The sequence below is a fragment of the Glossina fuscipes genome, unplaced genomic scaffold (assembly GCF_014805625.2).
Source record: "Glossina fuscipes isolate IAEA_lab_2018 unplaced genomic scaffold, Yale_Gfus_2 174, whole genome shotgun sequence".
Taxonomy (NCBI): domain Eukaryota; kingdom Metazoa; phylum Arthropoda; class Insecta; order Diptera; family Glossinidae; genus Glossina; species Glossina fuscipes.
The window spans coordinates 2,125,409-2,138,023 of record NW_023998517.1 but is presented as its reverse complement, the minus strand read 5'-3'; the positions used below and the strand labels follow the sequence as shown (position 1 = coordinate 2,138,023).

The 12,615-nt window shown below is 33.2% G+C and overlaps 2 protein-coding genes across 5 annotated transcripts in view; one reads left to right on the top strand and one right to left on the bottom strand.

Moving 5' to 3' along the window:
- Positions 1-596, bottom strand: part of LOC119641744 — a 3,250-nt gene extending 2,654 nt beyond the window's left edge. Inside the window, exons 1-2 of one of the 4 annotated variants that reach the window (XM_038040568.1) lie at positions 479-583; positions 287-361 (exon numbers count right to left, since the gene is read on the bottom strand). In XM_038040568.1, the coding sequence (XP_037896496.1) occupies positions 287-327 (41 nt within the window). In that variant the 5' untranslated portion in view covers positions 328-361; positions 479-583. Of the gene's footprint in view, positions 1-286; positions 369-478 lie in introns of those variants that run through there. The other 3 variants (XM_038040570.1, XM_038040571.1, XM_038040569.1) reach the window with 3 other exon arrangements.
- Positions 597-6,238: 5,642 nt separating this feature from the next.
- The window catches only part of LOC119641718, a 13,674-nt gene continuing 7,297 nt past the window's right edge, over positions 6,239-12,615 (top strand). Inside the window, exon 1 of the mRNA XM_038040531.1 lies at positions 6,239-6,745. The gene's annotated coding sequence lies outside the window, so the exon portion shown is untranslated. The remainder of the gene's footprint in view (positions 6,746-12,615) is intronic.

The window sequence follows — 12,615 nt, the reverse complement described above, 5'->3', positions numbered from 1 at the left end:
GGATCTAACGGGTTACTGATAAGTAACTTAGTAACAAAAAAAAAAAAACCGTTTACATCAGCTATGTTTTTAATTTTATGGAAAAACCTCAATTTTTTGACAATCTATGAGTCCATTAAGTCGTGTTATTTCCTTTTCATTCACTTTATTTCAGCTTGAACTCGCTATATAAAAAATTTATGTGTTTTCTCTGCAGTTAATTTTCCGATAAATCCGACTTTATTTCACAGGAGGAGGTTTTTAAGTCTTTTCGTTTTTTTTTTTTTTTTAATATGAAACCATTTACCTGTTTATGCTTACGCTTGATATATCAATTGTCTCCGACATAATTTCAAAGGGCAAGTAAATTAAAAAACAACAACTACAGTTATCACAAAGTCAGGAAAACAATAAGCAAAATATACAAAAAAAAAAAACAAAAAACAAATATGTAATAACATCTAATAACAGTACAACGCGACGCACAACATAATATTACTTATTCAAATGTGTGTAAATGCAGTAAATCTTCCTTTACCGTACACCCACGTCGGTTCAATTAAAACTAAAAATTTTTATTGTTTTTTCTTCTTCTTCTTCTTTTTTTTTTTTTTTTTTTTTTTTTTTGAAGGCGATTATGTTGTATTTCAATCGAGGCTCACAGACCGAGTGTTGAAATGCTGAATGTTCGCGCGCGTATTATACAGTTTTTAAATTGACAAAGAATTATATTCGAGCTGGATGATTTCAAAAGTAATTATGCCTCTTTTAAAACAACAACAACAATAACAAAAAAAAAAAAAAAATTGTTATCATGTTTACTTATTATTCAAGTTGTTTTCGTAACTGAATGCTGCCGTGTGACCGGCCAACTGATGGAGCTTCATCTCGTCTTTTTCTTTTTTTTCTTTTCTTGCTGACAACCAACTAGGATGACAATTAGCATACTGTGGACGATATTATACAATATATATCGTGGATTGAGTAAAGACATTTAATCATATTTTCTAATGAATACATGAGAGAGACACTAGGCAGAACCCCTAACGAAAAGCCTGATTATGGCTCGAGTATATATACACATATATGTATGTGTATATATATGTATATAGATTTAAGCGTAACTATGTATACATACCATATACGTATTGTTATTGTTTAATTCTTATCATTTTCGTTAAAGAGCCAGAGAAAAGAGAATTATTACAGCGGCAACATTGTTGTAAACCGTTTTCGACTACAAAATTATCCGGCTGGATAACCATCATTTTGTAAAGATCGTAGCAAACAGATTTTTCCGCTCTATATAAAAAAAGAGAACTATGAAAATTTATTCATTCATGCAGGTGAAGTGAAGTTCGAGCGAATGTATGAAAATTGAAAATAAATTTTATAATCTATGACGCATTCGTTGGCATTATTTTCTCATGGAAAGATTTGTTATCTCCAGGTCTGCCCTGGATTGTAAACTAGTATGGCATTTTGGCTTTTTTCAAATAACGCTTTGTATGCATTGTTGTGAATGAAAGGAAAAAAAAAAAGACCGTCAGGAGTAATGGTTCGTGAATGACTCGGCATCGCACGTTTCATTTTCCTGTTTTTTTAAACGTCGTTTAGTCCCTTTTGCTCATTTTTTTAAGACTACTTTGAATTTTTCCCCACTGAGAGACGATCAGTCGTTTTGTATTGCAAACTTTGCGCTTTGCGTGGAAAGATCCCTTTGATTCGACTGCTTTTCATTTAGCGAGATCATATGTCCAAGTCCAAACTTTGTTATCTTTGCCTGATACTCCTGATTCTAGAACGAGGAACTTAAAGAATTTTTAAAACGTGTTTTTAGCGACCATTAAGAAATACTATATGCGACTTCTGCTGGGATAAACTTCGTACCGAAGCTTAGAGATGCTTAACCATGCGTTACCATTAACCTCATGAGGGTTTTGGTTTAGTAAAATAACAACCGATTTATGACAAAGTTATTACCACGATCAAATTCATTTAAACGATTCTATGCAATAGCGTTATGTGAACCTTCCCCATTGGACATCGAAGTAAGTTGTTCTGCTAGTGAGTGCGAAAATAGTTATTTTTCAGAAAAAGCTGTGAGAACGCATACGTAAATTAATCAGGGCATCATATGGTAGTCATTTCTACTGAAAATTAATTGCAATATAAGCCGAACCATTCATCGTTATTTTTGCTATGTGATGAGCATTTTTTTGTTTCCGCAAGCTAAGAGGGAATAATATAGAAGTGAAATATGTAAATAGCGCTAATAAAAGTTTCCTAGTATCCTAGATAGACATTCAGCCTCACTCGTTTGCCTTCGAATTTCACAAAACCTTTCGTATAACCAGTTAATTGTATTGACCTCTTTAGCGATGTAGTCGTAGACTCGTCAAACACAGAATGTGCGTAATATGAAAATAAATTGTAAAGAGACGACTTGACAGAAATGAGAAAAACAGTCTCTAATGTAAAGTATTATGACGGATATAATAATGATAAAGGCTTATGAGGAAATCCGACAGGGACGTATGGACGGATCTTTACTTATATAATCTACATGCACAGTCAATTAGTTACTAACTTTGTTGGAATTTAAATTGATTGAAAGCTATAAGGAATGGATTAGTACGAAGGAAGCTACATTTTCGCTTAGTTTTGTTTCTTTATCTCATAAATTCTTAAACTAAATGGTAGTTAAGATATCAAAGCTTAAATGCTTACAAATTTGATTGCTTAAATTGTCCGGCAGCATCACTTGCAATGAAGTCAAAGTCTTTACATCTTCTGTGAATAGATCAGTAGTGCTATTGTCAGTGGTTTTTCAGCAGTCGCACATAGCAAGCACATTTAACTGCATAGCCCTATGAAAATATATGCGTTCTTAAGAAACATGTTTCAAAGGGCTTTACGTCTGTACAAGGAGTAGCATTTTTAAAGGGTGTCTTTATCCGGCCGAGATGACTCATTACAGTTTACTTTTGTGGAAATAATTTCAGGTAAAGGTTTTTTCTTTCTTTTCTGTTTCTTTAGGTGCATTGCAAGTTAACTCGTCTTACGGCGGCAATTTATCTTTATTCACACACCGTTTTTATGAGATTCGAAACGGAAGATTTTCTATTTTGATGATTTGTTTCTGTAAATAAAATAACCAACAAACCTCTCTATAGGATTAGTGTTGTTTTTTTTTATTTATAACAACAATAAATATATCAGTTTATTGCACTTCTTATCAGAAGAAAACACATTTATGTTGCGTTTAACTCGCATCTGGCAGTCACGTAGTACTTACTTACTACTCTGGTTTCTTCACATTTATTCGTTTCGATTTTCATTAAATTAATGCAAGTCATCACAGCAGGCATATCTGCACTTAAAACAGCATTTAGTTCAACAATTTAAGACAAGGGACGGAAGTAGGAACTTTCCTTTTCATTTCATTTAATTGATACTCGTACATGCATACATACACAACGAAATTGAAAAAGTGCAAAAATTACGACCAATAATGTGAATAGAAAGAGAGAGAGAGAGAGAGAGTGAGAGAGAGAGAGAGAGAGAGAGAGAGAGAGAGAGAGAGAGAGAGAGAGAAAGAAAGCGAATTATGTATGGACAGTATGGACAGCAAAGGCTAATCAACATTGGCTTTATGCGCGATTTCCTGTCCGGTCTTTGAATCAATTTTCACACATTTTCACTAAGAACTGGATTCATATCGAAGCCTGTCTTGCAAACAGCTGGCGCACGCCTCCCATCTTACGGTGCCCATTAACATGACCGCTAGCCGGTTGCCTTTCAAAGATCTGGCTACTCAACAGGCTACTCAAACCTGCTCCAGCCGGTCAGACGAACACAGTGTGCTGTGCATCGTCGTTCGCATGCGTTATCTTCTCGTAAGTTAAAACGAGTAATTTGAAAACTTTCCATGACCAGCGAGAAATTGGGTTTATTATTATTGAATGAACTTCTTCGTGCTTCCCTCCCCACCCATTGTTCAGAATCAGAGTCAGGCAAAAACGAACCTAGGTACAATTCTATTAGGCGGTGTGAAAAGTAGAACGCTCCACGTCGCTTACTAGCCTCGCTAGCCCATTCCAGTTATAAATCTAAAAGTTTAGTTTCTCTTAATCTAAGATTTTGCAAAAATTGTTTAAGGTAGAGATTTGCTTCGGATATATTTAGTGGCTCTCCAGACAGAAATATTAAAAGTTCTACAGCGTTTAGTTTATACGAAGGCAAATGGAATTTTTTTGTGTAAAAAAATTGGCTTTCATTCACTTCGATCTTGTACATATTTCTCGAACAAACAAGTAATGTTTCAAATACCGATTTATTTCAAAACCATTTTAAATACGGTTTCGCTGAGCCGCAAAAAGAGTAAATCTGGTTACTTCACTTTGAATGAAAATAAACAGCAATAAATATATGGAATTAAAATAAATCCTCAAAAATAAACGTAATCAGTATGAAAAGTTAAAGCTTTTCAGTAGCATTTCATCTCCATGAACGTAAGCTTAAAATTATACACCAAAGACCGTATTTGCGCTATGGAAAAATTTTACACAAAACGCATTCAAATTTTTCAGCTTCAGATAGCAAGCGTAAATACTATCTTCCGCGGACTTTTTTGAAGGAATATTAAAAATGTTTCTTTTTTTGATATAAAAGCTTTCTGAAAATACGGCATTTTATGGTGAACGGTCGTAAAAATGGTCCGATCCTGTTTCAACTATTAATAGCGTTTGTGCTTAAGCTACAATTGCTAGTCAGATTTAGAGTGATCCTGGATCGAGCTTAATATATCGTTTCCGCAACTGGCGTAGGGTAACAGAGATACTAATAATAAAGAGGAAGAGATTATAGAATGGTTCTAATTATAGATTTCATTATCAAATATTTATCAATTTTTTTATACTCTATACCACTTGTAGTAGAAAGGCATATTAAGTGTGTATGCAACATTCAGAAGGACTTGAGATAGACCCATTTTTTACTAAACTGACCGATGCGGAAAACTATTCCGAAATAAGCTTGTCCCTCCGTCTGTACGGACAGTAATTTTAAAAGATGTTGGGTTCACAGATGTGTTTTAGTTCAATGACAAACGCTGTTGAAAATAGTTTGGATCGGATCACCTTTTTGGCCACTTTCCATATAAAGCCTTGTTTAGGAAAATGGATAGATACATGGATGATTGTAGGGTGGCGCAGGATATTTAATGGTGGAGTGTGCCACAGTTTCGTATTTTTACTTGTAGGTGCCTGGGTGTGCGGTGCTTTGTGCCTCGTCTATCGGAAGCCACTTTCAATCCGATGTATAGACGTTTGCCAGTCTTTAATATACGTCAATTTGCTGAGGCTTGCATCAATCAAGGTTATAGGCAGATAGGGAGATAAAGATATGGATTCAGTAAGATTACCCATGTATATATATATATACATATACACATAACGGAACTTCCGAAGTGTAATTGTGTGTATTAGAAATCAAACGATTCCATTTCATGACAATTGCGATTATATTGCATCTGGTTTGGCTCCGAATTTCCATTTTCCACTAGTCGAGAGTGTATTTTCTAGTTTTATGTTAAATACTTTTATGAAAATATTTCTATAGAATAATTATAAGCCATTAGTCGAACATGAAGAAATTTTGAAAACGATTAACTTAAAACGAAACTTAACGCTTAAATCGAGGCTTCGATGTACGCTCAGACGATCGAGAAAAGCTCATTTATGCAAATAGATTATGGATATGTACATGTATATGAATGAGTCCAACGGCTTATTGAGTTACGAGAATGGCACTCGCATTACGCGTTATGTACATTTGAAATGTTGGGTATAACTGCTGTTTTTTCGTATAAAAAGTGAGGTGTGAAGGAATGTGTAAACTAGAAAAAACAGTAACAAATCTATACAAGTGTATGCTCATATATATGTCCATTTACTGGAGAGGATTGTTGTTCGCATTCTCTGGTCATACACACACACACACACACACACACACACACACACACACACAAAATATCCGTCTTTTTATTTATAATATAAGTAATGAGTTCTGAATATATGTTGTCTCTGGCAATAGAGTTTACTTGCCTTTCAACTAAACGTGTTCGCTTTGAAATAAACAACAAGTTTTAAAACATATATGACTATTTATGTATGTATGTGTATGTGCATTTTTTTCTAGGGGGCTCCGCTTAACTTGTGCAAGCAAATAATTTAGTGTGCTTTTTAGTCTAGACCTCTATAGTTGTGGAAATCGTATTCAGCGATTCATAATTTTGCTTTTTTTAAATAGTTTTACGCGTTTGACATAACGAAAAGTATTCCTTCCAATCAATTTTTTTTTAAATACGGAGAGAGGGAGAGAGAAAGAGAGAGAAAGATAGAGAGAGAGAGAGGGAGAGAGAGAGAAAAAAAAGAAGTAAATAACTTTTTTAAATTAAATAACGATATAATCGCGTTACATGCAATGTAAATACAAATTTATACGCATTTAACGAGCCCCCTTAGCCATCATCCATTGATTGCGCCATCGCACGCAAAGAAAGCGAAGAAGGAGAAGGAGAAGGAGACGCATTTTTGAAACGTTTTAAGTAACAGCATTTTTACTGCGCGTTACATTATTATTAACATTGTCCAGATCGACTATTTACTGGATGATATACGTGTAAACATAATTACTTACTTACTTATGTGTGTTGAGATATAGTGGATATGCTCTAAAAACGTTGATATATACAGCTACGTGTGTAAGTGTGGAAATATTTTTTTGTGTTTCTTTTTTTTTTAAATTCTACTTTTATAACATTCATAATTACTTCTGTGTGTATGTGTGTGTGTGTGTGTGTGTGTGTGTATAGAAATGTGCTTGTTTTGTATTTTTGCGTTTAGCTCATCTAAAGAGCTACACATGAATGGAAATGAATGCAGCGGCATATGCCAGCCAATGTGAACATGTTTGAATTTTACTGGAAGTGAGTGGTATTGAAATGTTTTGCGTACATGTGTGATTACGTGTTCGTAGCACACATTTAAGAAAATTGAAGGCCTTTTAATTTTACTGAGATATTAATAACATTCTCTTTTTGCGGCCATAAATTAAATTTTCTCTGGAATAATAAATAATTTCTTATCTTTGAAACACATTTTTCTTTTCGCTTCTCATAGAAAAATTATTGATTAACAATTTGGAACATTTGTGCATCGTTTTTATAAAGAACATATGTGTGTGTATCTAAGCACTATCGTCTAACTACTCGAATATGAAACACGCAAGTTGTTTCGAAAGTAAGCATTATCGAATCAGTCAATCTATCTATCCATCTATCTATTTGTCTTCCTGTATATATACACACTATTATATATGTATATACATATAGGTGCGTATGTACAATTTGTAAATTGTAAACATGTTCATTGGAGGGCGTGTGCCAACGTGCGCATACAATTGCAAAAAAACATATTCGCCACAGATCGATTTTGAAAACACTATCCAGTCACTTGTTTATTTACTTGTGGGCGCCGCTAATAATAAAAACACGTCAACAGTACACAGTACACACTTGGCCAAACGTAAATTAATATTTGAAAATTCACAATTACTTGAATATTATTGAAAGTAAATAATTTTAATCAAAAAAAAAAAAAAAAAAAGAAAACAAAATATGTACACGAAAGTAAACAATTTTGCTACATTATCAAGATACATCGATATATTCGAGTCTCGAAATCAATAAAATAATGCACTTGATGTGCAGAGCGTGCAACTTAAGCAAAATATTTGCGTAGTTGCTTCCCACATGGAATCTTTTATTTATTATATCGTTCGTCGATGCGTGGCCTTGAACTTTCAGTGAGCTTTTGTAATAACATTGAAGTTAAACGCGATTTATGCTAAAAGTCATAGATTATTCTTGGAACTTTATTCAAAATCTTTGTGTGTTTTCTTGTTGTCGTGTTTTACATATCACGAATTGTTCTTGTGGTCAATCAGATCAGATCGCATTTGTTTTGTAAGAAAAATGAACGAAAAAAAAAAACATATGCATAAAATTTTGCTTAAAGTTTTCACTAACAGAGGCACGAGAGAGAGGAGACAAAACTTGACTTAATTTGTTGGCTTAGAATTCTTTAGACTTATGCAAAGAATGTAAACAGAATAAAGAAAAACAAAAAGCATTTTCCTAAATTACAAAACCAGTATTCGACGACAACAATGAAATTATTTTAGACAAATTGTGTATAATTTGATCAAAAGAACAAGAAGAAAGAGCTAAGAAGATTATGTTTGAAAAGAATTAAATTTTCATACCCTATGATATTGGGTGGGCGCGGCGATTTTTGCTGTTATCGGGATGAAAGCGGAAATTCAGATGGTTTGTGTGTTGTACTTTCGTAGTAGCGAGCAAACATAACGCAAAGCAAAGTTCACAGTTTTTTTTTTTGAGTAGGCGTGTTGGCGTTGTAGGCGTATCCTGTGACCAGTTCGGATCATTTTCAAACTCTTTTGCAAATTCGTAGACAATGTCATCATTTTTCCGAACTGGAAAATGTTTACCACAGATAATACACAATTGCGTAGAGGGACAGATGGACGGATATGCTTAGGTATATTCCGAATTTGAAACTCTCCAAAAATTTATATACGTTATGAAGGGTGTGAAGATAAATTCGAATTTAACTAGTAAAGACACCTACCATTTCTGTTAACATACCTCTGTTAACGACTTAACAGATCTCATGTTAAATAATTACAATTGAGATATAGTTGGTTTGAAAGCCTAATCCATCCATATTAAAAAAAAGAAAATATTTTTGTGGGCATTTCATGAATCAATATAAAACTACCTTTCAAGCAAACTAAACGAATTCAAATTCTGCTTATGGAAACTATTTTTAACGGTATTTGAAATTTGGTATGTTAGCGAAAACTGCATATGAAAAAACACTCAAATTTGACACTCTGATGCGGCTAAACTAGAAAATGTCGCCTATATTCACCTATATCATGTGAATCTATATAAAAGTACCTATTGCATGGGCAAAAAAATTCACACTTTTCTTTCGGGAACTGTTTTGAACGATCTTTTGAAATTTGATATGGTAGCGAAAAATGGTTGTGAGTATAGTAAAGTATAGTACTAGCAAAATGCACTATATTCTAGGACAAAAAAAGCTATACTGTAGTACAATCTATTCTAGTACGAAATACCCCTAGTAGTATAAAATACGCAATACTATAGTACAATATATTCTAGTAAAAAATGCAGTATACTGTAGTACAAAAGTTCACTATACAATGTTTTCTAGTACAAAATACACTACACTGTATTGATTTTCTGTACAAAATACACTATACTGTAGTACAATGATTTCTAGTACAAAATACACTATACTGTAGTACGATGATTTTCAGTACAAAATACACTATACTGTAGTACAAAAATTTTGTACTATAGTACAATGATTTCTAGTACAAAATACACTATACTGTAGTACAATGATTTTCAGTACAAAATACACTATACTGTAGTACAAAAATTTTGTACTATAGTACAATGATTTTCAGTACAATATACACTATACTGTAGTACAATTATTTTCAGTACAAAATACTCTATATTGTAGCACAAAAATTTTGTACTATAGTACAATTGTTTTCAGTACAAAATACACTGTACTGTAGTACAAAATACTCTATATTGTAGCACAAAAATTTAGTACAATGATTTTCAGTACAAAATACACAATACTGTTGTACAAAAATTTTGTACTGTAGTACAATGATTTCTAGTACAAAATACACTATACTGTAGTACAATGATTTTCAATACAAAATGCTCTATACTGTAGTACAAAAATTTTGTACAGTAATACAATGATTTCTAGTACAAAATACACTATACTGTAGTACAATGATTTTCAGTACAAACTACACTATACTGTAGTACAAAAATTTTGTACTGTAGTACAATGATTTCTAGTACAAAATACATTATACTATACCACATTTTGCCATTTTTCGCTAACATATCAAATTTCAAAAGATCGTTCAAAACAGTTCCCGAAAGAAAAGTTTGAATTTTTTTGCTCATTGGACAGGCGTTTTTATATAGATTCACGTGATATAGGTGAATATAGGCGGCATTTTCTAGTTTGGCCGCACCAGAGTGTCAAATTTGGGTGTTCTCTCATAGCTATGTTATGGTAACATAGCAAATTTCAAAAAATTGGCAAAAATAATTCCTGAAAGCAAAGTGTGAATTTTTTTTGCTTAATTGATAGGTATTTTCATAGAGATTCACGTGATGTAGGTGAATATAGGCGGCATTTTCTAGTTTGGCCGCATCAGAGTGTCAAATTTGGGTGTTCTCTCATAGCTATGTTATGGTAACATAGCAAATTTCAAAAAATTGGCAAAAATAATTCCTGAAAGCAAAGTGTGAATTTTTTTTGCTTAATTGATAGGTATTTTCATAGAGATTCACGTGATGTAGGTGAATATAGGCGGCATTTTCTAGTTTGGCCGCATCAGAGTGTCAAATTTGGGTGTTCTCTCATAGCTATGTTATGGTAACATAGCAAATTTCAAAAAATTGGCAAAAATAATTCCTGAAAGCAAAGTGTGAATTTTTTTTGCTTAATTGATAGGTATTTTCATAGAGATTCACGTGATGTAGGTGAATATAGGCGGCATTTTCTAGTTTGGCCGCATCAGAGTGTCAAATTTGGGTGTTCTCTCATAGCTATGTTATGGTAACATAGCAAATTTCAAAAAATTGGCAAAAATAATTCCTGAAAGCAAAGTGTGAATTTTTTTTGCTTAATTGATAGGTATTTTCATAGAGATTCACGTGATGTAGGTGAATATAGGCGGCATTTTCTAGTTTGGCCGCATCAGAGTGTCAAATTTGGGTGTTCTCTCATAGCTATGTTATGGTAACATAGCAAATTTCAAAAAATTGGCAAAAATAATTCCTGAAAGCAAAGTGTGAATTTTTTTTGCTTAATTGATAGGTATTTTCATAGAGATTCACGTGATGTAGGTGAATATAGGCGGCATTTTCTAGTTTGGCCGCATCAGAGTGTCAAATTTGGGTGTTCTCTCATAGCTATGTTATGGTAACATAGCAAATTTCAAAAAATTGGCAAAAATAATTCCTGAAAGCAAAGTGTGAATTTTTTTTGCTTAATTGATAGGTATTTTCATAGAGATTCACGTGATGTAGGTGAATATAGGCGGCATTTTCTAGTTTGGCCGCATCAGAGTGTCAAATTTGGGTGTTCTCTCATAGCTATGTTATGGTAACATAGCAAATTTCAAAAAATTGGCAAAAATAATTCCTGAAAGCAAAGTGTGAATTTTTTTTGCTTAATTGATAGGTATTTTCATAGAGATTCACGTGATGTAGGTGAATATAGGCGGCATTTTCTAGTTTGGCCGCATCAGAGTGTCAAATTTGGGTGTTCTCTCATAGCTATGTTATGGTAACATAGCAAATTTCAAAAAATTGGCAAAAATAATTCCTGAAAGCAAAGTGTGAATTTTTTTTGCTTAATTGATAGGTATTTTCATAGAGATTCACGTGATGTAGGTGAATATAGGCGGCATTTTCTAGTTTGGCCGCATCAGAGTGTCAAATTTGGGTGTTCTCTCATAGCTATGTTATGGTAACATAGCAAATTTCAAAAAATTGGCAAAAATAATTCCTGAAAGCAAAGTGTGAATTTTTTTTGCTTAATTGATAGGTATTTTCATAGAGATTCACGTGATGTAGGTGAATATAGGCGGCATTTTCTAGTTTGGCCGCATCAGAGTGTCAAATTTGGGTGTTCTCTCATAGCTATGTTATGGTAACATAGCAAATTTCAAAAAATTGGCAAAAATAATTCCTGAAAGCAAAGTGTGAATTTTTTTTGCTTAATTGATAGGTATTTTCATAGAGATTCACGTGATGTAGGTGAATATAGGCGGCATTTTCTAGTTTGGCCGCATCAGAGTGTCAAATTTGGGTGTTCTCTCATAGCTATGTTATGGTAACATAGCAAATTTCAAAAAATTGGCAAAAATAATTCCTGAAAGCAAAGTGTGAATTTTTTTTGCTTAATTGATAGGTATTTTCATAGAGATTCACGTGATGTAGGTGAATATAGGCGGCATTTTCTAGTTTGGCCGCATCAGAGTGTCAAATTTGGGTGTTCTCTCATAGCTATGTTATGGTAACATAGCAAATTTCAAAAAATTGGCAAAAATAATTCCTGAAAGCAAAGTGTGAATTTTTTTTGCTTAATTGATAGGTATTTTCATAGAGATTCACGTGATGTAGGTGAATATAGGCGGCATTTTCTAGTTTGGCCGCATCAGAGTGTCAAATTTGGGTGTTCTCTCATAGCTATGTTATGGTAACATAGCAAATTTCAAAAAATTGGCAAAAATAGTTCCTGAAAGCAAAGTGTGAATTTTTTTTGCTTAATTGATAGGTATTTTTATATAGATTTACGTGATATAGGTGAATATAGGCGACATTTTCTAGTTTGGCCGCACCAGTGTGTCAAATTTGGGTGTTCTCCCGTAGCTATGTTATGGTAACATAGCAAATTTCAAGAAATCGGCAAAAAT